General features: G+C 36.8%; 1 protein-coding gene across 3 annotated transcripts; it reads left to right on the top strand.

Annotated features, from left to right (window-relative positions):
* Positions 1–430: 430 nt before the first annotated feature.
* On the top strand, positions 431–24182 carry vamp4 (vesicle-associated membrane protein 4). Of its 3 annotated transcripts, none has more exons than XM_067384802.1 (9): positions 434–578; positions 7279–7404; positions 10089–10190; positions 14215–14261; positions 14399–14449; positions 17934–18034; positions 21503–21582; positions 22897–22948; positions 23089–24182. In XM_067384802.1, the coding sequence occupies exons 2-9, from the start codon at positions 7402–7404 to the stop codon at positions 23112–23114; spliced, it is 462 nt and encodes a 153-aa protein (XP_067240903.1). In that variant the 5' UTR covers positions 434–578; positions 7279–7401; the 3' UTR covers positions 23115–24182. The 3 variants fall into 3 exon arrangements, with proteins under 3 accessions (XP_067240904.1, XP_067240903.1, XP_067240901.1); XM_067384800.1 differs by lacking the exon at positions 434–578 and having other exon boundaries at positions 23089–23335; positions 23591–24182; XM_067384803.1 differs by lacking the exon at positions 7279–7404 and having other exon boundaries at positions 431–578.
* The last annotated feature ends 3295 nt before the right edge of the window (positions 24183–27477 follow it).

Below are 27477 nucleotides of genomic sequence, written 5' to 3'. Positions count from 1 at the left end.
TGAATTTCGGGGGATCTGATAAATAAAAAAATCAACATAATCTTAACTCTTATATATGAAATGTCTAAAGTGACCTTCAGAAAATGACCTTGTGATGTTAAACCAAACCGTACACTATCATTTAAATCTTATTTGCAGGCGTGCATGTATAAAAACTTATTTTGGGTCTCATGCTCACTGGCTGCAGGCTATTTATTTGATTGAGATATGTTTATGTTTTATTACATGGTGATGATGTCTTATTTTTGTTTGATGGATTAGATTATAATGATGATGAAGAAGGTGTTAGTGATTTTTATTCTTTTTGTTGATGTTGATGATTATACATTTTTCTTTTACTACATGATGTTTTAATATTTTATTAAAAGATGAAGATGGTGATGACTGAAATGATGATGTGTCTGCAGGAAGCAGGATCCGTCCAGCTGTGTTGACTTCCGCCTCAGAGCCGAGCGACAGACATCCTCATTCAGGACGCGTCACTGTGATCAGGTTCAGATCAGACACAGTCAGCGGGATTATTAACACAGAGACGCGGTTCTTCCAAACAGGAATCGACAAAAGCAAGATCTCTTGAGGTAGACTGGCCGGAGATGTGACTCTTGAGGCCTTTGTGCGTGTGTTTGTGTGTCTGTGTAGCGGTCAGTGATTTAGCCAGAGGTGTTAGCAGCCATGCTAGCTGTCATTCCAACTGCTTTCACTTCAGTGTTTTCATTCCTCCACAAATCTTCATGTAAACACGATCATTTGATTTCATGCTTGTTATTTTTCCCAAAACCATGTCTTTTGGTTTGCTTCTATCCTTTAGCGTCCTTTAGGGTCAGTATGTTTACATGGTTGTGATGACTAGCATACAGCTCTGTTTAGCTGGTGCTGGACAGGAACATCAGCTGTTTTATTAAAAAATATTGGTAATATGTGGTCATTTGAACGTTTGCATGAAAACTACTTAGGAGTTGTTTGGTTTCTTAATCTTAATATTTTAATTTGAGATGCACTGATACTACATTTATCTGCCGGTACTGATACTGATAGTTTGGTTTTTCTTAAAGGTGCCCTAGAATTAAAAATTGAATTTACCTCGGCATAGTTGAATAACAAGAGTTCAGTACATGGAAATGACATACAGTGAGTCTCAAACACCATTGCTTCCTCCTTCTTATGTAAATCTCATTTGTTTAAAAGACCTCCGAAGAACAGGCGAATCTCAACATAACACCGACTGTTACGTATAAGTCGGGATCATTAATATGTAAGCCCCCAATATTTGCATATGCCAGCTCGTGTTCAAGGCATTACACAAGGGCAAAACGTCTGGATGTGCACAACTGAATCATCAGACTAGGTAAGCAAGCAAGAACAATAGCGATAATAACTGACATGATCCATGATATCATGATATCTTGAGTTATATTTTTAAATTGTCTTTCTAAATGTTTCGTTAGCATGTTGCTAATGTACTGTTAAATATGGTTAAAGTTACCATCGTTTATTACTGTATTCATGGAGACAAGAGCCGTCGCTATTTTCATTTTTAAAGGGAGGGAGCGCGAGATTCAAAGGGGCCGCAGCCTGAATCGGTGCATAGTTAATGATGCCTCAAAATAGGCAGTTAAATTAAAAATTAATAAAAAAAACTCTATGGGGTATTTTGAGCTGAAACTTCACAGACACATTCAGGGGACACCTTAGACTTATATTACATCTTGTGAAAGAATGTTCTAGGACACCTTTTACGGAAATAAAATCTCTCCTAAATAATGTTGCAAACTATGCATGGAACCCTCTCATTTGGTACACTACAATATTAGAGGTTACAATTAAAGGGTTGGTTCACCCAAAAATGAAAATTCTGTCATTTATTACTCACCCTCATGCCGTTCCACACCCGTAAGACCTTCGTTCATCTTCGGAACACAAATAAAAGATATTTTAGATATTTAAAGATATTTTAGTTGAAATCCGATGGCACCGTGAGGCCTGCATAGGGAGCAATGACATTTCCTCTCTCAAGATCCATAAAGATACTAAAAACATATTTAAATCAGTTCATGTGAGTACAGTGGTTCAATATTAATATTATAAAGTGACGAGAATATTTTTGGTGCACCAAAAAAACCAAAAACAAAATAACGACTTATTTAGTGATGGCTGATTTCAAAACACTGCTTCAGGAAGCTTCGGAGCACAATGAATCAGAGACCCTATAAAATCCGTTATATTTTTTCCCAAATTCCGTTTTTTTCCGTTTTAATTTTTCTGGATTCCGTTTTATTTATTTTTTGACTCCATTTTAATGGTTAAATTAAATTTTAGTAATCAAAAAGCATGTCTAATTTATTGAAATAATGAATCTTGTCCAATTTACCAACAATTTAATAAAAGTTTAACAAAAAAATGACATTTTTTAGGGCCCTACGTTTTATTCTTTCCCCTCAAATTTTATTTTTTATTTTTTTATTTTAATGGTTTAATTCCATTTTAATAATCAAAAAGCATGTCTAATTAATTGAATTCTTAAAAACAACAATATTAATTAAAATATATACTTTTATGATTTTATTTTCTTCAGAAGTTATGTTTTTCTGGCAATCAAATGAACGCATACCATTTAATTTATCTTTTAAATCATGAAATTAAACTTTTTTTGTCAAACAATGTGCTGCACAACAGAGCTTTACTGTTAAAATTAAAACATGGAAGAAACACTGAGATTATTGTTTAAAATATATTTTAATAATTTATTATTAAATTAATTTATCTAAATTCTACTGTACAACAGTAATATGTTTCTGTCAAGTTAAATCAAACTTTTATTTTGACGGTTTGCCTAGAGCTTTGAGTTTCTCTGTGTTTATGACGGTAGTTTTCTCAAATTAAGCTGTTAAATGCTGATGAAGTGACTTTCAGAGCAGCTCTGGAGATGAATGTGTGCGTTCATATAGTGAGGCGACAGAGGACGAAAACACCGCGAGCGTCGCATGTGCTTCAGCGTGCGTGCGCGCGCCCGCGCGATAGAGTGTGAGGCGGTGTGAGGTAAATGAAACTGCACTTCCGCATCATTCATTTCAGAGAGACACAGGCATGCAGGATTCATGTTTAAATAGTCTTTTTGTGGTGTAATATTCACAGACACTAGTCTATATCGCGATTTAATTTAAGTGTACTGACCTGCTTTTAATTAATTCATCAAAAATTTGACAAATTCCGTGACATTCTGCATTTTATAGTAAATTTATCTATGAATGGATTTCCGCGATTCCGTGATCGCAGAATTTATAGGGCCCTGTGAGACCCGTGAGTGTAATTCTACCGCTGTGTTAACGTTATGCAAATGTACGTCAAGTTGTACAGTACTGGGACGGAGGCACATAACTGCAATTGATAGAATAAGCACTGTAAAAATCAAGCTGTCAAATTGAATTTGCTCTTGGGGGCCCCCGTGGCGGCGGGGCCCTAAGCAGCTGCTTAGTTCGCTTATAGGGAGGAACGGCTCTGCCTGAGGTAAATGTGACTTATTTTTCACAAGCTGTTTTATTGACATCTCTCTGTGGTTGAAACACAAATAAAGTCATTACAAGAGACATGATACATTCCGGTAAGTTGTACTATATCTTTCAACACTGGCGTAGGAACCGGGGGGGACGGGGGGGACGTGTCCCCCTCAATATTGGAAAATGCTGCATGTGTCCCACCCAAAAATTAGCCTATACACCGCAGGAACAAAAACTGTACATTTTGAACTTTTATTTTGAATACGCGACGAAGAAGATATTCGGTTTTGTCAGTCAAACCCAGAGTGATTTCATTCATGTTTGAATAATCACCATTCGCCAATCACCAGCTTCATATTCTTCACTTTTCACCTATAGTCGGACTCGGAGCATCTGATTGGTAGAGAGAAGTCAACATTACACTACGAACATTCAAATACGTTATTGGTGCGCACCAGCTTTGAACGACTCGACTTTGTATGAGGTAAATTAGTCTCAGTCAAGCGGTTTAAATTAACAAGCTTTTTAAAACTGAATTATGGATACGAGGCATGACATTAAATCAACAGTGGAATTTTGTATGGCACGTATGTTATGCTTTGCGAGAGGAGGTTAACGTTACGTTAGGTAGATAGCCATATAGCGGGCAATCGATTTCTCTGTGTTAACCTTAGCAAAAGTAAAACGTTCTGTCATCTCTTTTCAGCATAATGCCACCACAGAAAAAAATAAAACCAAAGGAAATAACGTTGCTGAAGTTTTTTACAAAGAGTAAGGTTAGTGTAAATAGTTATAATACAACACATTTTACACAAGGACAGGGCGACATCATAACCTTCATTTCATCAAATATTTGCCTTGTAAAGTGCCCCTTTCCTTTCTGCCCGCAATTGCAGGGGGGCTTGTACACTTTTATGTTTCCCAACTTCAATATTTGTGTAATAATAAATAGATAAATTAAACAGATGAACAGATGATAAACAGATGATTTTGTTTATTTATTTTGCTGTTATTTCATATATGTCGTACCACGTGACGTCACCATACTGTATGTTACTATTATGGTGGCGAGATGGACGTTGATTCATAATGGCCAAAATGTCCCCCCCCAATGTCAAAGTGGTTCCTACGCCCCTGTCTTTCAACATACCTTTGATGTTCATGCGTGTTTTTCGAGATATAACTTGTATTGAAGAGGAAGAAAAGACTCGCGCTGCCGCCTGAACTGAGGCATTACAGCGATCTGACACATCACATTTAAGAGCGTCAAAACAATTTATTGTTTGAATTTCATGATAAAATGGACAGAATTTGAAAACTGAAACTTTTATTCTTATCAGAAGTAACAAAGCACAAAGCTTTTTGCGATTATTGGATGGAAGTTGCTACAAATAATATTTGATGTAGGGAAAAATAACGCAGACCTGGCAACCCTGGCTTGAACTACGGGTGATTCATAGGGTCAAAAATAGCCTGCTTTAACATCACTATTTTTAAACCGTTAATGCGTTAAAATTCAACACAAGTGATTTTCTTCACACACAGTATGTATGAGTTGCAGTCTGAACACGTTTTTCCACACCCTTTTGATTGACAGGATATAATCGGCCCTGATCATCTGCAGTTTTTAAACAATTGGCCGATGGCAGAGAGTTATGATAATAGTTTTTATGGGCCAATACCGATTGTTGGCCGATACATCAGTGCATCTCTAATTTTGATTGTTCTTAAGCCCATATGCACATTACCTCCTGATCTCACTAAGTTGAATCCTGTAAAATTAGGCTAGTGTATTCTTGACAAATGTATAAATGAAGGACTTATTGTTTTCCAGTCTCGTATTGTTCACATCTGAGTGAATGTTGAGTCTTCCAGTTTCTGTTTCATTATATCTTTTCTGCTCAGCGATTATGTGAGTGTCAGTGGTTTAGACTCAGTGCTTTCAAACAGTCTCTGATTAATCCACAGTTGTTGATAGAAAGTCATGGATATCTTGTTCCATGAATTATGTAAGTCCCGTCATCTGTTAGTCATCTCAGTGTTTCTTTTAGCCGTTCCCTGACCTGGGCAGCGTTTCCCAAAAGCATCGTAAGCTTAAGTTTATCAACTTAGGCTTACAATGCTTTTGGGAAACGCTGCCCTGTGTGTTTCTAAAGCGTTTAGTGGCAATGATGGAGAGAACACTGGAATGATGCCCAACCTGTTAGTATTGTTTGTGAGCTGTCTGTTATGAAGCTTTTCCATAATAATGTGACACATGTGAAGGTTTAATCAGTGTGATTGCTTGTGAGGTTCATTGTGGGCTTGTATTGTTTGTATTTGTATCATGATGGCCAGATTTCTGCTTTTAGTTTTCTTTACTATCATCTCAGTCCTAACTTGTTTTGGGCATGCCATCCATCCATCCATATTTCGTATCACTATTTCAATCAGTAAATCAATCAATCAATCAATCAATTAGAGCTGGGTGATATATCGCATGCGATTGTCACGCGCATTTCGTCAGTAAAGCCGGTGTCCTGATTACCGCTAAATCACCATCACCTGCTTTCAAATGGAGCGGCATTTAATAGACAGAGCCGTAGATCACTGACGAAGGCAATTCATCTGCGATATGAACGCGATATTGCATGATTTTGTCAGTAATCTACGGTTCTGTCTATTAAATGCCGCTCCATTTGAAAGCAGGTGATGGCGATTTAGCGTTAATCAGGGAACCGGCTTTACTGACGAAATGCGCGTGACAATCGCATGCGATATATCGCCCAGCCCTACAATCAATCAATCAATCAATCAATCAATCAATCAATCAATCAATCAATCAATCAATCAATCAATCATATAGCTATTACAATCTGTCTATCCAGATTTCATATCACTATTTCCATCCATCCATACATCCATCCATCTGTCCATTTGTCATATCACTATTCCAGTCCAATTTGTGTCAAGATTCAAAAACAATGGAGAAAGATATGCTTCTAAGTTAACTTGTCTTGTTTTTGAATCGCTCTTTCCACGCTCTTCCTCGCTCTGCCACCTAGTGGACTCTTCTGTCCTCCGTCTGCATGTGCTGTTGCACTCGGGGTGTGCGAACAACGGGGTGTGCGAACATCCGCGAGCCCTCTGGATGACGAAAATTACGTCATGGGGGTGGTGCACGAATGCAGACGGACGAAGTATGTACTTTAGGCTTAATGCATTAGTTCACTTTCAAATGAAAATTAGCCCAAGCTTTACTCACCCTCCAGCCATCCTAGGTGTATATACGGAAGGAGATCTGGCAGAAGCTATATATTTTACTTCGTAACTTGTTAAATATGGATATTTATTTTACACAAACCCATTTGTTAACCACCCTGGAGACACTCTCTTCAGCTCATCGCTCGCTGCCATTATAAAGCTTGGATGCGTCAGGATATTTATTAATATAACTCAGATTGTGTTCATCAGAAAGAAGAAAGTTATATACACCAAGGATGGTTTAAGGGTGAGTAAATCCTGGGGTAATTTTTATTTGAAAGTGAACTAATCCTTTAAGTAAATGAGGACAGTATTTAAGACTCCATGGAAAGGTTAAGTTTTGGCTTATCTGCACATTTAAGTATTTTTGCACTGAAATGAACTTAAAGAGAAGTAAATATATCTCCATGGTCTCAGTGGATGGTGGTTAGATTCTATGTCCTTATTTCTCTGTCTTGGCATCTTTAATTTACCTTTTCATGCTCTTTCTCTCAAACCCCATGTCTTTTTCTCTTCCCTTCCTCTCGGTCCCTGTCCCCAGCTTCTCTTTTCCTGCTTTCTGGAACGCTCTGCTGTACTCCTGGATAGAGGAGAAGCCGTTTTCCTACAGCTCTTCCAGCAAGAGAAGCAGAGAGCAGTCAGAGAGCAGAGGACAGTGGACTCAATGGTACTAGACTTGGAGTTTGGGTTGAGAGTATTGTCCAGTGGGTGGAAGAAGGAAGCATCTTTAGTTTGCTTGTTAAAGAAAAAAATATTTCTCAAGAACAGCAAGAATTAATAAATGTGTTTCATGATTATTTTGAAAAGTACAGTTGAGACACACCTTTGTCATTAATTATTTACAGGAACACATTTACCACATGTTCTTCATTCAAGTACTGTGTGTGGAGTAACTAAAACCAGTGAAGCTGCCACATGTAACTACAACCTAACTAAATTGATCAGTAATATGATAGTAGCTTGGCTGTTAAAATAATTTTGCTGTTCCAGTAACAAGCTATCAGTTTAGCATGACACTATTATATCAGTCTATTATGTCACATTGTGTTGTACATTAGTCAAACACACTCTCTTAACCAGGAAATCTGATTTATTTTTGCACTTCCGCTTCTATCTGTCATGTCTTTGGTTACAGACACTTTTTTTATTTATTTAATTATTTATTTTGTTTCGTTTGTTCCAGGTTTATCTTTTCCTGTGTATATTTCCTGTTTTCTTGATGAGAGTATGCTCTCATTTGTTTCTATGGTTACTGATTATGTTCCTCACCTGTGTCTTGTTTAGTTCATCATTATCCTTTGTATATTCCTTAGTTTCTTCAGTTCTTTGTCGGTTGTTGTCTTTGCTTTGCTTGCAAAGGCATCATGTTTGTGGTTTCCATATTGGATTATTTCTTTTGTTATCTTCTCCTTTGATCATCTTCTTGTTTTATTTTAAACAAAGTATAGAGATCCTTGTCTCTCTCCTGCTCAGAAGTTACACCACTGTCCTGAAATCAATGGGAATTTTGAATGGACTTGAAAGAAGCTCTGTGGCAAACACAATGTTTTATTATATATTGTTGTACTTGTACATCTTCTGATGGCACTGGACACATCCTCTGTAATGTTCCTGGAATCATCGGGTGTTTTGGGTCTTACAACATCATACGCCCTCCTCCAGGTGACCCAGCTGGGGCTGATCAGACCCCAGCTTGTGTCCAGCTGGCTAACTACTTAGTACAACATGGCTCTCCTCTTTTGAGCCATAACCACCTTGAAGCCTTCTCTGCTGCTTCAGTGCTGCTGCAAATAGCTGCCCGCTTGCTCACTCCCTCAATCCTCAGCTCTGTGTAAGCTCTAGCTAAGGAAATATATCACTAATATCCCACTTGTGAGCAAAAAAGCATTAGCTCACAAGTAGCTAAATGGGACTGAAGAGGTTATTGGGGACATTTAAGGGTTAGTTCACCCAAAAATTAAAATTCTGTCATTAATTACTCACCCTCATATATATATATGCTCAGTATGGATTAGTATTCATCTCAATAAATGTAAATTAATTAATATAAACGCACGATTAATTGACTAATGTCTTAAATGAATGACTAATAGTCTGCTAGAAAAATCATTAGTTGGGGGCAGCTCTAGTGTTCAGTTGTGTCATAAAAGTTGTTCAGTTAACTTCATAAACAAAACATGCTTTTGTTGGTCACAGAGCTTATTTTCTGCAATAACTGAAAATCCACTGGAAAAATCTATTGGCTTTTTGTCAAGTGAACCAGGGTGATGCTACTTCTGGGTTGGCCTACAAAAATAACCATCCCTGCAGCACTTTAGTTTTACTTGATGTCCCTGTGCAACATGTTGTCTTTTTTTGTAGTATGTATTTAGTTAAACATTGCATTATCAAGGTTACATAAGCATATAATTTGGCAAGCTACAATTTCAAAATCAGTTTCCTATTTGTTGTACTAATTCTAGATCTGTGAAAAACTGTCTATCAGAAGGTCTTTTTGAGAGCCAGTCATTGTTATTCCATAGGTGAAATTTATGTGTCTGGTAGTTTCTAGACGAAAACCTGCTGTGACTTCAAAGCTATAGGCTACAGGTTTGTAAAAGATTGACCAAATGGTTTAACCATAAATGAACAACTGCTGGGTGAATATAAAGCAAATACTCATTGAGGAACGTTATGACTTTGACATCAACTCCTGGTGCTTGTCTTTAACTGCTTTGTTTGATGTTTGCAAGCATCACATTACAGTCGTTGTCTTGATCGATCCCCGCCACGACCAGTTAAATATAACGGGGTGGTCTCTCCCCAATTCTGAATTACGACGGATTTACTTAAAAGTAGTTCAGCTTTTATGGTTTAAAGTTCAGTCTAATGAACCAACTAACAGACCACTGCTCCTATATGTGGTCATTATAGTTGAGCTTTTACTTAGGTCACAGTCTGGTGTAAATTAAGACTTGAAGAACAAATAGTTCCAGCTCTAAAATCCGATTAGATGAGTCACCTTAAATATCTGATAAATGCACACTTATAGCATTAATGCACAGATTGGTGTATAGCAAAATTCAACCAAACTCAGCCTAATTTGAACTCTTATTGCATGACAATAATAACATTTAAAAAGAAATGTATCAATTTATAAGCGTTTTAATGTACATTTACCTTGTCATAATTTCAAAATAGGCCCAAAATAGAATTATTTTGCTTTAATTCCTGGCTGACTGGACATCAAATGGACATGAAATATTATTTAAGCTGAAATCATTTTATGATATGAGAAAAATGAGACTGTGAGTCACACAAGAAGACATAAATCTAGTCAATCACTGCTGTGCTTCCTGTGTTTGCCTGCAGAGGGAGCCAGAGAGGGAGGAGCAGCTCGACCCCAGCATGCCCCCCAAATTCAAACGGCATCTGAATGATGAGGAGGTCACCGGCTCGATTCGCAGTGAGCGGGTAAGTCACTGAGGTAACACTGAGTCAGTTTTTACCATATAGATTAAGTACAGGTGATGACAACATGGAGATGAGAGGTCTAAAGCTGATCAGAGCCAGACCTGCACATCTCTGCACTTTTATGACCACATTGTGCCCTGTGATCTGTTTGTGTTGTTAACAAGAGTAAACAGCTCTCCCCTCATGTTTCTCAGTTTCTACAGAACTTGCATAACCTGTCATGCTATTACACACACACTCACACACTACATTTCAACTCCTGCGTTGTACAACCCTTCAGAGAGCAGTTTGTTCTTAACACTGTCAAGCAGTTACCACATGTCATAATAGCATAAATAGCAGTGGATAAACTGTGGAGGAAGAAAAATTAAACAGATGTAGAGAAAAATAAACAGAAAAACTATAATACAATGGCACATTATGTTACAGAAATAAACAAACATCATATGTTAACTAGATTATTTAAATGAAAACAATGAGGGGTTTTGGCCCATGTAAATCAATGCTGCAATACTATTTTACTTCCCAGCAGTCAAAATAATTAAGATTGTACTTTTTTTTTTTTGAAAGCAATTAACATTTTTATTTAGGAAGGATTGATCAAAAATGAAATGACATTTAATGGGGGGGTATCACACACAGTTTCTGCCAATCTCATGTTAATCTTGAGTACATATTTCTCTGAAAAGTCTTTAGTTTTGTCATATTTATAAAAGATAGATACGCTAAACCGAGCCTTTCCGAAAAAAGCAAAGATCCTGGAGGCGTGTCTGCCGTCAGTGCTGTGGGCGGAGCTAAAGAGTCACAAGCGCGCACAGCTTCTGCGTAGAGATAGCATGCTAGCTGCGATATTATAAATAAAAAGGGAACAAAAACATTTGTGTTGTTTACATTATATGCACTTGCGATTGCCAACAAAACACAGACATCTGATGCAGCTTTACTCACCACCCGCAAATCCTGCGCCGAACTGGGACTTGTTTACAAAGTATTCATCACCAAAATCCCAGGAACAAACAAACATACGTGCACAACTCTGTTGCTGCCTCGGAAAAACAAACTTCATCCTCTGTTCCCTTAATGCTGGGTTCTTTGGGAAGCTGAAAATGTAATCTTTCCCTCACAACCAAAAACACACTCCTTTGTTGACAGGAGCTCCATCTCATTTCGGAGGCTGTGTCCTCCGGAGGTCACATTTGAAGGCTGAATAAATCGTCAAGGATATCAAGATAAGTAACCGTAATAAAATTGACTGATATTCATTGTGAGGTGTAAAGTACTGTCATTTCTTTTTTTACTTTGCAATCTAATGGTTATTTTTCTTAAATGAGACTACCTTGATGATGTATGCAGCCTTCGAAGGGTGCAGCCTCTGAATTGGGACACAGCCATTGTTGAAAAATCTCTTGGCTTCCGTATCCTGAACGAAACGCGTTGATGTTCGTGCTCTTGCTCTTGCTCTGGGTGATGTGTGTGTGCATGCTTATCAGGGAGAAGTGCCTATACAAGAATTCTGCTCTCTTTTGACATCATACAGGACACACTCGAAAAAAAACTCTCCGAAACCTGTACCGAAACTGAAAGTAGTGGATTTGGCACAGAAATACTCCATCATACGTGTTTTGAAACTTTGGCCATGTTTAACATGAGAATGCCACTCTTTAACAGTGTAAATAAGTCAGAATGTATGAAATGGCATTACACCCCCCCCCCTTTAAGACATGTATAATATTACAAAATGATTAGATTTCAAATAAATGCTGTTCTTTTGAACTTTCTATTCATCAAAGAATCCTGAAAAAAAGTATTGCAGTTTCCACAAAAATATTAGTCAGCACAACTGTTAAACATTATTAATAATAAGAGATGTTTCTTGAGCAGCAAATCAGCATGGTAGAATGGGATCATGTGACACTGAAGACTGGAGTAATGATCCTGAAAATTCAGCATCACAGGAAAAAATTACATTTTATATTATAATATATTACAATAGAAAACAGTTATATTAAATTGTAGTAATGGATGGCTTGAGTGTGAGTAAATCATGGGATAATTTTAATTTTTGGGTGAATTATCCCTTTAAAAATGTTAATGTTACTGTTGTTTATTGTATTTGTGATCAAATAAATACAGCCTTGGTGAGCATAAGAGATATATTTCAAAAACTTTTGAATGGTAGTGTAAGTCAAACGAACATATCAAGCACCACTAAAAATATATTTCATTAACAAAACCAGGCAGTGAACGGAAAAGTCATCATAAAGCAAAGACTAATGCCATGACGTAACTGACATTAGCTCACGCAGGGGGTTATAAACTAGCGGCGCCCTTCCCAAGAATCTGTCGTTACCAATTTCATTATTAACATTCAATGCCTCCATCTTCTGCCAGTCCTAGAAAGTCTGTCATTAAAAACCCTGCCAGACCTTACAGTCCAAAGCCCATAAGTCAGTGTCAGGATATGATAACCTTGTGTATTTCTCTTGGGTACAACTCCCGACTGATGTATGATTGGGAGAAACTGAGACATTAGCACATCCAAAGAAAAGCCTCCTCTAATTTGCCTCGCATAGAAGCTTGAACTCCGCAGCAGTGAGAGAGCAAGAATGTGTAGTAGAGCTAAGATGAATGTGGCTTTCCACATGCCGGTTATGTAACACTGACCGTGACCCCTGAAAAGACCTGGTTCTTGTTTTTAAATATTCCCTAGTAAAGGGCCAATTTGAAATGAGCAATAGCAGTGTCATTTGCGGTCATAACATGAAAAGTAAAGTCAGTTACTTGTTTCCTGTATACTGAATCATTTGTATGAATTTTCCTAAAACCCGACCTCTGAAAAATCGTAGTTCTGGAAACAGCAACATTTATATGACATTAAGAAACAATCCTAGAAATGCTTTGAAACTCCTAGACTTTGACTCTGCAATATTGGTATGTCTCATGAATCTTAGATGTTGGGCAGCAATATGAAATGTTAAATGTTTATCATATTTCACTTCCATTTGTTTGTCTAAATGATCAAACTATTATTTTTCTACCACATTTTATGGCTAGAGTTCCAAAATAGATTAAGTTCAATTCAAACAGATTTATTACAAATGAGTAATTGTAAAACTGATTCAAAAGAGTGATTTTTGGCTATATTACCTGAATCTGTTGGACAATATATATTTTAGATATAGTAAGCAAACCTTATTTTTTAAAGACTTTCCCATCAAAAACATTGGCTATAAATGCAATTTAGCTTGAAGCAGGTCACAGATGACATTAGTAGTGAAGATAGTGATTTGTGTTTCTCTTCATCAATCATTCAAGTAGCTGTTTTAGATTGATTTAATATCAAATTACACAAAAGTCATTAACGTTTGGAGTCATTTTAAACATTGCCTTTTCATTTAAATGTATAGCTTTTTACTACAGTGAAACACACTATTATTTCTTTTGGTAAAGGTTTTGTTTTTCCATGATAAGGTTGACATTAGCATAGAATTGTCCAGATGGACAATGGAATTTCAGAGGAGTGTCACAGGTCTGGATGCAGTTATGGAGAGTTATGTAACATTAGTCATCGGGATGTTGAAATGATCTGCTGAGGTATTTGTGAAATGTGATCAGTCATGGACGTTACAACAAAACTAATGGAAGGTCAACTAGATGCCTCCTGATCTGTGATTCATTGCACCAGAGATCAGATGGCACAAATGCAGACCACAAGGAGTTCAAATCTCTTGTGCATCAGGAATGCCTCCTTGTAGGAATTTGTGTTCTGAACGGATTTATCTCCAGGTGAATTCCGTTCCAGGAATACTGTTGTCACACGCTGTGCCCATATCGTGCCCTTCAGAGTGTTCTGTTGTCCTTGACGTCTGGTGGACGACTGTATACTTCACAATAAGATCTTTATTAGTCTCAGTCTGCTCACCGTTACGTCAAACACCTGGTCTCAGTTCAGACTGAATATTATATTAAACCCATTCTGCACCAGTTCTAACCAGTCTTACACCCTGATCTTCTTAACTTGCAGAGGAATCTACTGGAGGAAGACTCAGATGAAGAGGAGGACTTTTTCCTGTAAGTCTGTAGTTTTGCACAATCACCATTGACAAATATCTTTGAGCATTAATTACTGTGTGCACACAGCTTTAACAGGAAAGCTCTTTATGACAGTTTGTTTGGTTACTGAAATTGAAATTTATTTATTTTTGCAGGAGAGGACCGACAGGACCAAGATTTGGAGGTCAAAATGACAAAATTAGGCAGTATGTATGAGTTTGTTGGACTCTTTTTTTTAGCTGGCCCACTTTTTTACACACCTTGCCAACATATTTCTTCCCAAAACTACATGTGTGAACTCAATACATTCAGTTTTATTGGAAAATGATGAACATGTAATACAAAACAGTACTGATTGCTATAAAACTACAAACTAGGACTCCCCTGAATAAATATTTCTCTCATCGACGACTAGTAGTCGTTCATTTAAGCCGGAAGTTGGCAACCCATGGCTCTTTAGCACCCCCTAGTGGCTCCCTGGAGCTTTTTCAAAAATGTATGAAAATGGAAAAAGATGGGGGGTTGGGGGGGAATATATTTTTTGTTTTCATATGGTTTCTGTAGGAGGACAAACATGACACAAACATTCTTAACGTTTTCCAATGCTGTAAAAATGTGTATAATAAATATTACATTTCAACATTTCTGTCAACGAAGATTTGCGTCATAGCCTGCGACACGTTTCAGCGCGGCGCGAGGGTATGCATCGACGTCACTTTCCCGCCGAAAGAACACTCCCTCAGCTGGACTGAGTGGCAAAAGAACCTGCTGCGTGACTGGATTTAATAGAGGAAACTGCGAAAACGCGAGTAAAACAAACGATTACACTAAAGGTTGGACTCAAAAGTGTTTCTTACAACTTGTCGAATAAACCTAATCCATGGATATTGACATGTAGCCAGGAGTCGTGTTTCCTGACATTTATGTGCCTGATTTGACTTTGGGGAAATGCATAAAAGCAAATCTGCCTGTGAATATTTTATATAACTACAATATAGGTAGGTTTAAATCCGCGTAATCACTTATATCATTGTTATAGCGTCATCTCGTCCAGCCCTAAAACATATAGTTTTATAGTATAGTTTTTGTCAGTGTTTATTTTAAAACACACAATTATGCAGAATATAAGATGGAAAATATTTAATTGATGATTTGTCAACATAATATATAACAATACAATATATATGGAATGATTTTACCTCAAAATCCAACAATTTGACACAAAATGATAACTGCCAATGTTTCTCTGCCTGGAGTCCAGCTGTTTCTGTGAATTGCACCGATCCATTTGCTTCTTTTTTCTGTTGCTTTCAGCAGTTTTTAAATATATACCTCGGGAATACCTCATTATGTATTTGTAGTGTACTTAGTCATTTTGATAGTAGGCTAATATAGCTAATATACACTTACAGCCTGTGTTGCCTTCATATATGGCTTATATAAGGCTTTTAATTTTTTGCGGCTCCAGACAGATTTGTTTTTTGTTTTTTTTTGGTCCAATATGGCTCTTTGAACATTTTGGGTTGCCGACCCCTGATTTAAGCCACTAGTCGACTAATTACATGTTTGTTAATTTAATTACTAAAACATAAAGAGCCTTTAATAGGCTATATATATATATATATATATATATATATATATATATATATATATATATATATATATATATATATATATATATAATCCTATTCCGCGCTCAAGCGCACATAAAGCTTGTCGCACAGCACCAGCAAAAGTAATGATTATGAATGTGTCGTAATAAATAGCAAGGCGACATTTTAATAATTAATAAACTAGTGTTTTCTGAGTCAAGTGTCAACTGCAAAGATGTTGACAATGCTGCCTCGCCATTTCCGCACTAAGTGAACATGTCTATAGAGAGAAATGAACCTTTCATACAGATGACATTAGCAGAGAGTATTTCTTTTCCATTTGAATTTGTTAATTTAAAAGTAGACATTTCAAGCTTTCTATAGATATATTTCTTATGTCTGTGAGTCAAGTAGCCAATATTTTTGAGACGCACTTCAGTTGACGGAGACCGAGACAGCAGGAAGCGCATCCTGTTGTTTTCATTATTTTACAAAAGCACAAGATTTTGTTGTTATTGTGAGTTTACATAAATAAAAATAACATGCAGATAACATTTTAATGAAGTATTACAGTTTTTACGCTTACAGTTTTGAAAGAAGTATTACTCATATCTATATGACCGAAAATGACAGAGTATTTTAAGATGTTTCCACTGTTTTTTCTGTGACTAACCGACTAATATAATTTTTCCTCTTTTTGTCGAGTAATTTAGTTGACTATTAGGGGGCAGCTCTACTACAAACACATTCTTACAGATGCTTCCAAGACTGTCACTATCTACATATACCCATAGAGCAGTTGTCAGTTTTGTAGTCGACTAAGGTGTTTATGATGTTCTGCTGTCTAGATAAAGCTCGGGTCCTTCCTTAAATGTGCATCTGTGGGAATTTTTTTCTTAAGCGTTTTATCATCTGGCAAGTGAAAACTATGTCTGATTCTGTTGAAAAGCAATAGCTCTCAAGCCGCACAAATTGATGCACAATTGATGTCTGTAGCCTAATCTGTGTGAGACACTAAGGGGTACTTTCAGAATCAGTAAGGAATTTCCAAATAGTAGAATGGGTTCAGTTTAGGAATGTGGCGACTGATATCTAATAATTTCCACTGGCAGGGTGTTGTGGAAATCACAGTTGTTGACTGTGCAGTTTATATAACTCTTTATAATGACATCTGTGAAAACACCCACCCACAAACACACCTCCTGTCCGAGAAGAAGGGAAGCACTGTAACCATCTGGGTTTCTATGACACAACATAATATTTGCAGGCAAAAGTAAACAGCTACTCCCAATATTCAAAAATCCTCAGTTCCTGACGTAGCTGTTGTAGCGGACTGTGAGCTTTTCTTTGTTCTTTGTTATGAAGTTTGGTACATTCTAATATGCTGCAGTAATTCTCCCAAAGGAAACCTGCAGAGCTTCACCCCATGTGACCAGCCACAGGTTTACGTAACCATGTGCTGCACGGCGGAGTAGCGCATAAAACAATGGAATTTAATAGGGAAAACTTGGAAGGTGAAATTTCCCTGTTTTTCTTACCTTTTCCGTGAATGTCTTGGATGCTTGCCGCTACTTTATTTGTATCTGTGCAAGAGGTCAGTCCCAGGTGCAAGAGAGGAGCGAGGTCCTGCATGATTGGCCGCTTGGTGCAAATCATAGTGTGTACTAGGCGGGCATCCAAGCATAGAAGCAAGGGGCAAAACATCCTGTTCTCAGTTCATTTGTAGGCTACTTCTCCAATAGCCATGCCAGCCCCTTGTGCCAGGTGTATGAGAGCAGCTAAATACCTCACAAGCTATTTAGTGCGTATTTGCGTGTCACGTCTACGAGATCAAATAGTTCAAACTATTTGGATGTGTCTAGACCACGTCTAGCAAAACGTTCTCACCTCCTCTCAACACTGCAGGGTCAACAGATCGTAGTCATAATGATATCTTGTTTAATCTCGAGAGGTTTACAAAAGAAGAAAGGGTTGTCTTCGAAATATTAGAAACACAGACATGAACATGTGCACTTGAGCTGTTCAAATGTTTTGTTGAATCAAATGGAAGCACCAGATTGTTCTCTCATGTTGTCTGCTCTGTCTTGGTGGCCTTCAGGGTGCAGTCTCAAGTTGACGAGGTCATTGACGTCATGCAGGAGAACATCTCCAAAGTGATAGAACGTGGGGAACGTCTGGATGAGTTGCAGGATAAGTCTGGTAAGATGGATGTGGACAGCTCATTATGAATCCTTGGTGATTCTATTGGATTCAAGTGATTAAAATGATTAAAAATGATTCTCGAAATATCACCGTTTTTGAACAACAGATCTTCTGTTGCTCAAAAAACCTGCTCAAGTTCTTTTTTTTTTTTTCTGCTGTGGGTGGAAATATGCAAAATTTTGAATGTTAGCACCCAATTTTAATTCAGTTGGAAATTAAAAGAATCGGAGAAAGATTCGCAAAGCATATGTGAATAATTTCAGGGCCAACGCTTATCAGCACATGAATAGATTGGGAAGCCGTATGTAAACAAAATATTATTCCAAATCAAACAATCAACAGCTCACTACACTTGACCAAACTTGATCCAGAGAACTGTGGGAAAGTGTATTGAATCCCAATGCCACATGAATAAACCCTTCTGTTAGTTTTAGATTTCATCAAACCTGATCCTAGTGAGTCATGTCCCATTTCTGTTATTCCATTTGGGAGCTGCCAGGGGACATATGGTCAGGGGAGTGGGTAAAATGTCCTGTGTCCCACAAAGTGGTATGTTATTTTTCTTATTTCAGGCCCAGATGTGAAAAATAAACCAAAAAATGTTTGATCCAGGCTGATCTGGGATTAGTTACTAGTCTCATAACATTAAATATTGGAGTCAAGTGAACTGAAGCTGGTTAAAGCTCAGCTTCCCCCATGACAAAGACACGTGTGTGTTCCTGAAAGCACTTTGAGACGTGTATGTTGATGAACCTTTGGTAACAGGAGCCAATATGAGCAGATCTCGTAGTATTGCATTGATTTGAATTTAAAGAGAAAATGTGAAATTTCCATGCTTCAGAGTTATGATGGTTTCCACTGCTTTTGAGCCAGTGTGTCTGTTTTTGCTGCTTGGGGTGCTCAGATACCTTAATACTCAGATAAATATTACGTAACATGAAATGATGTTGTGATAGTGCCACAGTGTCAGTGTTCCTCAGTGCATTGGATTCAGTAGAGGAAAGTTTAAAGCAGTGTTGTTAATGTTAACTAAAACTAAATAATTAAAATATTTTTTTGTTAATTTAAACAAATCTGGAAAAAAAAATAATAATATAATTTTTTATATATATATATATATATTTATATATATATTTCTTTATATCTATCTATATTTATATATATATATATATATATATATATATATATATATATATATATATATATATATATATATATAATTAGATAATAGCTTACAAAACTTGAAAATGGGTAACACTTTTACAATAAGATCATTGGTTAATGCATTAGCTAATGTGAGCTAACAGTTAGAATTTGTTTAGTATTAGTCTTTGTTATTGTTTGTAAAAATGAATTGTTCATTGTTTATTCACAGTGCATTAACTAATATTAACAAATGCAACTTTTAATTTTAATAATGTATTTGTAAATGTTGAAATGATGTAGATGTATTGTTAATGTTAACTAATGTAGCTAACTTATGTTAACAAATGGAAACTTATTGCTTAGTGCAACCAAGAAATGAGAAATGTTGCCTTCGCAACTAACTGAAATATATAAATAAAAACATATTTAAACATATAACATGTAAACAAGTTGAAGTGTAAAATTACTAAAATGTAAACTGAAATAAAACTAAAGTTAAATTGAAGTATTTAAAAAGAAAATAAACTAATATAAATGGAAATTTAAATTGACAATGTAAAAATAAAAGCTAATTAAAATATAAATAAATACTATAATAGTGCATAATTTACACTAAAATAACACTGGATGGCATCATGCTGAAAAAAAACTTTGACCCTCTGTGCTGCTGAACTTAAAAAAATGCAGAAAATGTACATGTATCATTACGTCGGCAGTGGTGTACGGTGGTGTTTTAAAATGAGGCAAACCTCATTTTTTGTATATAACAAATATAAATGTATGTCCCTGTTACACTTAATTTTCCTGGTTAGAAAAACACATACAAATATTACATAAAAAAAGAGGCCAAATACAATTCAATATATATATATATATTATTTTTTTTTAATTTATTTATTTATTTTTACACAAACTATATGTTTTTTTTTCTTTTAAATTAGTATAAATTAAATCAAGTTAGGGTTTTTACGCATTTTTACATTTATTCCAAAATAATAGCTAAAGGCAGTAACAATTAAAACAAAATAGATTATTTGTGAACTAATGTTCAGCTTTTCTTTTTGATAGTCAACTTATTTTCAGCAGTCATCAAGATTGTACACTGGTCACAGATACAGACCACGTCATTCTAATATGTACCTTTTAATTTCTTTAAAGTTGATTGCTCTCTAAATCCCCTAGAGTCATCATGCTTTCAGGCCATTTCAAGTTTGTTTTTGATGTTACATAAAGCGGCGATATCGAAGTGGCCGAGTTGTTTACTTATTTTTAATAAATGTCTTCATCATTGTCAGCAATCATAACCAATCACATCAGCCCATTAATCCCACCGCATGCTTTAGGGGATCTGTTAAAACTCAATGGGCTCAGGAGAGGCAAGAGAGATGCAGTTGGACAGTGTTACTTTATAAAAACCTGTGACTTTTACACTTTTTAATGTCACATTTTGTAATATTTGCATCGTTTTATTTTTGTAATATCGATTATTTTCTCATCCAGCTTTTTTGAGGAGATACTGTCTCCCTTGCCTCCTCAGAGGAAATGCCCCTGCATGTCAGTATAAAAATCAAAACAGGACTGTTCTGAGCTCAAGTACATTTTGTTTTGTGTTTACTACACTTTGTGCATTTTGCTGCCTTGCTGAAATTGCATGTGGAGGTCCAAGTGAAGCATGACGTGTCTGTTGACAGGTGCGTCAAAGCTTTGGGTGACCCTGTTTATGTGAAAGGGACTTTAGTATCTGTATCCATTGTTGCCATTTCAAAAACAACATCTCTTTGTTTGCAAATGGAGAAAAAGCAGTGCAGCATCTGGAAGACATTGTCACTCACAAAGGGGAATGTTTTCCATATGTTGCCTGCAATGCTGCCTTTGTGCATCATGTATAAGGATGGACAGATGATTAAGTAAACAATACTGTTGCCTTGTTTAGTTTGCTTAGTCCTAAAGGTGAATCAATAGACAAATTTCATGAATTATTAAGGCTAAATGCAAACTAATGCATCTGTATTAGTAGGGAACCTGCATTCTTTCTGGCTGTACACACAGCCATCCTCTATGGTTTTGTTGAATGGCAGCTGGTAGAGCTCAGCTTTATTGATTCTTGTTTTTGCACTAATGAGGCTGAACGTGTTCTAGTTACATGTTGCAGAGCTGTAACATCTCAAAACAGCATCATAAAAGTCAAGCTTCTCTAGGAGACAAAGATAATTCGTATAAAACAGTCTCAGTTGGTTATGAGTGTATGTCATTACATAATAACACGCATGCATGGAAGTAAACCTTAGTACTGATTCTCTTATGTCACATGACTTTCAGAAAGCCTATCGGACAATGCGTCAGCGTTCAGCAGTAGAGCAAAGCATCTCCATAGAAGGATGTGGTGGAGAGACATGAAGGTGAGCCTCTATCTTGGATGATCTATCACATCTGAAAGGCCTTTGCTTTTGTATAAAATCATTCCATGGGTGTAGAAACTATTAAATTTTATTTTATTTTCCTCTAAACCATTCACATTTCAGTGTGGAACACACACACACACACACACATGTTTGTTTTTGTGAATTGAGGGGTCATTCTATAGGCGTAATGGTTTTTATACTGTACAAACCGTATTTTCTATCCCCCTACGCTACCCCTACTCTTAAACCTACCCATCACAGGAAACTGTGCACACTTTTACTTTCTCACAAAAACTCATTCTGTGTGATTTATAAGCCTTTTGAAAAGTGGGACATGGGTAATGTCCTCTTAAATCACCCTCTCCTTGTAATACCTATGTCATACCCATGTCATTATACACATTCGTGTCCTGATATTTCACAAAAACATGCCCACACCCACACACACACACACACACACACACACACTCTTTTGGAGATAATGAGTCTTGTTAATGACTTTCAATTTTGTTCAACTTTTTTAATAACTGAAGAATATGTGAAGTATGGTGTTAGGGTTGCACGATAATTGACTTTAAAAAATAACAAGTCTGGGCTTTCTATTTGTTGACTTGACTTTGTTAGATCATGAACAGATGCTCAATATCATTTATTAAGTTGGCATTTATAATGAAGCCATCATATTTATAAAAAAAAAATGATATTAGTCATATGTAATAAATATTTATTGGTGCTACTGTAAAGCTGTATTAAATGATTAGGGACCGGTGAAAGACATTTATATTTAAATTAAAATTAAATTAAAATTTTCTGTGATTTTATAGGGTTAGTTCACTCAAAAATGAAAATTTTGTCATTACAAATTAAGATATTTTTGATGATATCCAATCGCTCAGTGAGGCCTGCATTGACAGCAAGATCATTAACAATTTCAGATACCCAGAAAGCTACAAAAGACATATTTAAAACACTTCATGTGACTACAGTGGTTCAATCTTAATGTTATGAAGCGACGAGAACTTTTTGTGCGCCAAAAAACAAAAACAAAATGACTTTATTCAACAATATCTAGTGATGGGCGATTTCAAAACACTGCTTCATGAAGATAGAAGCTTTACAAATTTTTAGTTTTGAATCAGTGGTTCGGAGCGCGTATCAAACTGCGTATCAACAAAACATGCTACTTTTATGATTTATTATACCACAAAATATGTTGCCCAATAAATGTTCTGTAAAAAGATATTTTTTTCAGAAATGATGCACTACTTTAGACCTGTTTACACTAATATCTTGTTTTTTTTCTGTCCTCAGATGAAAATGATTGTAGCGTTGGTAGTGGTCATCCTTCTCCTTATCATAATCAGTAAGCCCACTCCACACACACACAAACACACACTCTTCTTTATGCAAGCATGAACTCTGTGCAATCCATTTGCTTTATGATGAGGAGTATTTGACTTCAGGTTTTCTTTCTTTTGAATTTGCATCCTTCTTTTTTTGCAGTTCCTGTGATCTTGCGGTATAAATAGTGTCTGGCCGGGAGGTTAGAGGCATAATGTATTCATCCTCCCTCCTCTCCCTCATCTTTCTGCTGTCATTCCTCCGTACCAGAGGGGGCGCTGCACAGGGTTGGGCTGCCCACTGTTTTTGCCTATTTTGGCAGGGCCTGGAAACATAACAAACGCTGGCAGAGTTTATTTTGTGCGTGTCAAGCAACATATCAAGCTCTCGCAACGAAGGCACAACACAGGTGCAGACCAATCTCTTGTATGCACACAAACACAATGGTTATTTTGTTGTATATGCATTCAGTAAGACAAATTAAAGATTTACTGTACACAGAGAAAAAAAATTAGCCCAGCATTCTGGTAGTACTTTGATGTCCTCTTTATAGTTAATTATACGTTAGAGCCGTTCTGCTTACGCCATGATGCGCACGTACATTTAACAATTACAGGGTCTAATTCCCACAAAGGTAGGTCTATAAAAAATACTGTCTTCTCAGGTGGGCGGGGCCAAATAGGAAACCTGATGATGTCACGCTGCATCATGGCTGTGATCTCATCGTCTCTATAACTTCTGTAAGTTTTAACATGGATAAAACATTGGGTGTAATAAAAGTTAATCTGAAAGGCAACAAGTAATGTTATTTAATATTTGCTGCTATTACCTGCTTACTTTTTTTTTTTTTTTTTTTTCATTTTGGCAACAAAGTTTTAATTGATTGTGGTTAATTGTGTTGAGTTCATATTATTTTAATATGAAGGCATTATTTCCAGCTTTTTTTCACAGCTCACCATGCTTGTAAAATGGTTTATGTAAAAATTGTAGTTATCTTCACTGGTGTAATTTTAACAGCTTGTTATTGGTCAGTAATGTAATAATTGTGTGATGATGATTTGGTTGACTTACTGAAGGTAACCTGAACCCATCTGTAAACTTTAATCCATATTGTTTTAATGACTCTTGTTTTTTTTCTTTATTTATTTGTAAATATCTATTCCCAATGTAAGTCAGCATTGACTTCCCATTGGGAGACTGTGAAATAATCTTGCATTTGAAATAAAGTGATTTTAAAGGGCATTTGATCTGGTTCACTGTAGAGAGAGATGAGCGAGACGGGAAAACTGATGGATGTGTTGTGTTCGCGTCACGTGCGATACATTAGGATTTCAGTGAGTAAACAATGTAGCTGTTCACAGTCCACACCGAACGCAGAAAGGACGTGAAAAATCACAAAACGAAGCCAATCAGAAAATGTATTTGTTTTTGCATTTGCGAGCGAATGCAAAGTTTCTTGGAGGAATGCAATTGTTTTGTGAGCAAACGCAAAGTTTCTAAAGGGAACACAATTGTTTTGTGAGCAAACGCAAAGTTTCTAAAGGGAACGCAATTGTTTTGTGAGCAAACGCAAAGTTTCTAAAGGGAACGCAATTGTTTTGTGAGCAAACGCAAAGTTTCTAGGGGGAACACAATTGTTTTGTGAGCAAACGCAAAGTTTCTAAAGGGAACGCAATTGTTTTGTGAGCAAACGCAAAGTTTCTAAAGGGAACGCAATTGTTTTGTGAGCAAACGCAAAGTTTCTAGGGGGAACACAATTGTTTTGTGAGCAAACGCAAAGTTTCTAAAGGGAACACAATTGTTTTGTGAGCAAACGCAAAGTTTCTAAAGGGAACACAATTGTTTTGTGAGCAAACGCAAAGTTTCTAAAGGGAACACAATTGTTTTGTGAGCAAACGCAAAGTTTCTAAAGGGAACACAATTGTTTTGTGAGCAAACGCAAAGTTTCTAAAGGGAACACAATTGTTTTGTGAGCAAACGCAAAGTTTCTAGGGGGAACGCAATTGTTTTGTGAGCAAACGCAAAGTTTCTAAAGGGAACGCAATTGTTTTGTGAGCAAACGCAAAGTTTCTAGGGGGAACGCAATTGTTTTGTGAGCAAACGCAAAGTTTCTAGGGAGAACGCAATTGTTTTGTGAGCAAACGCAAAGTTTCTAAAGGGAACGCAATTGTTTTGTGAGCAAACGCAAAGTTTCTAAAGGGAACGCAATTGTTTTGTGAGCAAACGCAAAGTTTCTAAAGGGAACGCAATTGTTTTGTGAGCAAACGCAAAGTTTCTAAAGGGAACGCAATTGTTTTGTGAGCAAACGCAAAGTTTCTAAAGGGAACGCAATTGTTTTGTGAGCAAACGCAAAGTTTCTCTGGAACGCAATTGTTTTGTGAGCAAACGCAAAGTTTCTAAAGGGAACGCAATTGTTTTGTGAGCAAACGCAAAGTTTCTAAAGGGAACACAATTGTTTTGTGAGCAAACGCAAAGTTTCTAGGGGGAACGCAATTGTTTTGTGAGCAAACGCAAAGTTTCTAAAGGGAACGCAATTGTTTTGTGAGCAAACGCAAAGTTTCTAGGGAGAACGCAATTGTTTTGTGAGCAAACGCAAAGTTTCTAGGGGGAACGCAATTGTTTTGTGAGCAAACGCAAAGTTTCTAGGGGGAACGCAATTGTTTTGTGAGCAAACGCAAAGTTTCTAAAGGGAACGCAATTGTTTTGTGAGCAAACGCAAAGTTTCTAGGGGGAACGCAATTGTTTTGTGAGCAAACGCAAAGTTTCTAGGGAGAACGCAATTGTTTTGTGAGCAAACGCAAAGTTTCTAAAGGGAACACAATTGTTTTGTGAGCAAACGCAAAGTTTCTAGGGGGAACGCAATTGTTTTGTGAGCAAACGCAAAGTTTCTAGGGGGAACGCAATTGTTTTGTGAGCAAACGCAAAGTTTCTAGGGAGAACGCAATTGTTTTGTGAGCAAACGCAAAGTTTCTAAAGGGAACGCAATTGTTTTGTGAGCAAACGCAAAGTTTCTAAAGGGAACGCAATTGTTTTGTGAGCAAACGCAAAGTTTCTAAAGGGAACACAATTGTTTTGTGAGCAAACGCAAAGTTTCTAAAGGGAACGCAATTGTTTTGTGAGCAAACGCAAAGTTTCTAGGGGGAACGCAATTGTTTTGTGAGCAAACGCAAAGTTTCTAAAGGGAACGCAATTGTTTTGTGAGCAAACGCAAAGTTTCTAAAGGGAACGCAATTGTTTTGTGAGCAAACGCAAAGTTTCTAGGGGGAACGCAATTGTTTTGTGAGCAAACACAAAGTTTCTAAAGGGAACGCAATTGTTTTGTGAGCAAACGCAAAGTTTCTAAAGGGAACGCAATTGTTTTGTGAGCAAACGCAAAGTTTCTAGTGGGAACGCAATTGTTTTGTGAGCAAACGCAAAGTTTCTAAAGGGAACGCAATTGTTTTGTGAGCAAACGCAAAGTTTCTAAAGGGAACGCAATTGTTTTGTGAGCAAACGCAAAGTTTCTAGGGGGAACGCAATTGTTTTGTGAGCAAACGCAAAGTTTCTAGGGGGAACGCAATTGTTTTGTGAGCAAACGCAAAGTTTCTAAAGGGAACGCAATTGTTTTGTGAGCAAACGCAAAGTTTCTAAAGGGAACGCAATTGTTTTGTGAGCAAACGCAAAGTTTCTAAAGGGAACGCAATTGTTTTGTGAGCAAACGCAAAGTTTCTAGGGGGAACGCAATTGTTTTGTGAGCAAACGCAAAGTTTCTAGGGAGAACGCAATTGTTTTGTGAGCAAACGCAAAGTTTCTAAAGGGAACGCAATTGTTTTGTGAGCAAACGCAAAGTTTCTAGGGGGAACGCAATTGTTTTGTGAGCAAACGCAAAGTTTCTAGGGGGAACGCAATTGTTTTGTGAGCAAACGCAAAGTTTCTAGGGAGAACGCAATTGTTTTTTGAGCAAACGCAAAGTTTCTAGGGGGAACGCAATTGTTTTGTGCGCAAACGCAAAGTTTCTAGGGGGAACGCAATTGTTTTGTGAGCAAACGCAAAGTTTCTAGGGGGAACGCAATTGTTTTGTGAGCAAACGCAAAGTTTCTAGGGGGAACGCAATTGTTTTGTGAGCATACGCAAAGTTTCTAGGGGGAACGCAATTGTTTTTTGAGCAAACGCAAAGTTTCTAGGGGGAACGCAATTGTTTTTTGAGCAAACGCAAAGTTTCTAGGGGGAACGCAATTGTTTTTTGAGCAAACGCAAAGTTTCTAGGGGGAACGCAATTGTTTTGTGCGCAAACGCAAAGTTTCTAGGGTATGGAAGTAAATTAATGCCAAATGTTTTTGAAATAAAAAGCTTGTTGAATTGCTCTAACTGAAAACAAATATGCACTACATTAGCTGTACTTGCATTTAGATGCCCTGTATTTTTAAGGCTTGCATTTTTATGGGATGAAATTCAACATGGTCGTATATTTAAGCTGTGAATATTTCAATTAAAAATATTTCACACACATTTTCATTATTAAAAATTCAATCATTCATATTCACATTTCAAATTTCACTTCCAAGATATTTA

Source organism: Chanodichthys erythropterus, chromosome 4, assembly GCF_024489055.1.
Source record: "Chanodichthys erythropterus isolate Z2021 chromosome 4, ASM2448905v1, whole genome shotgun sequence".
Classification (NCBI taxonomy): domain Eukaryota; kingdom Metazoa; phylum Chordata; class Actinopteri; order Cypriniformes; family Xenocyprididae; genus Chanodichthys; species Chanodichthys erythropterus.
This window is presented reverse-complemented; position numbering and strand designations above follow the sequence as displayed.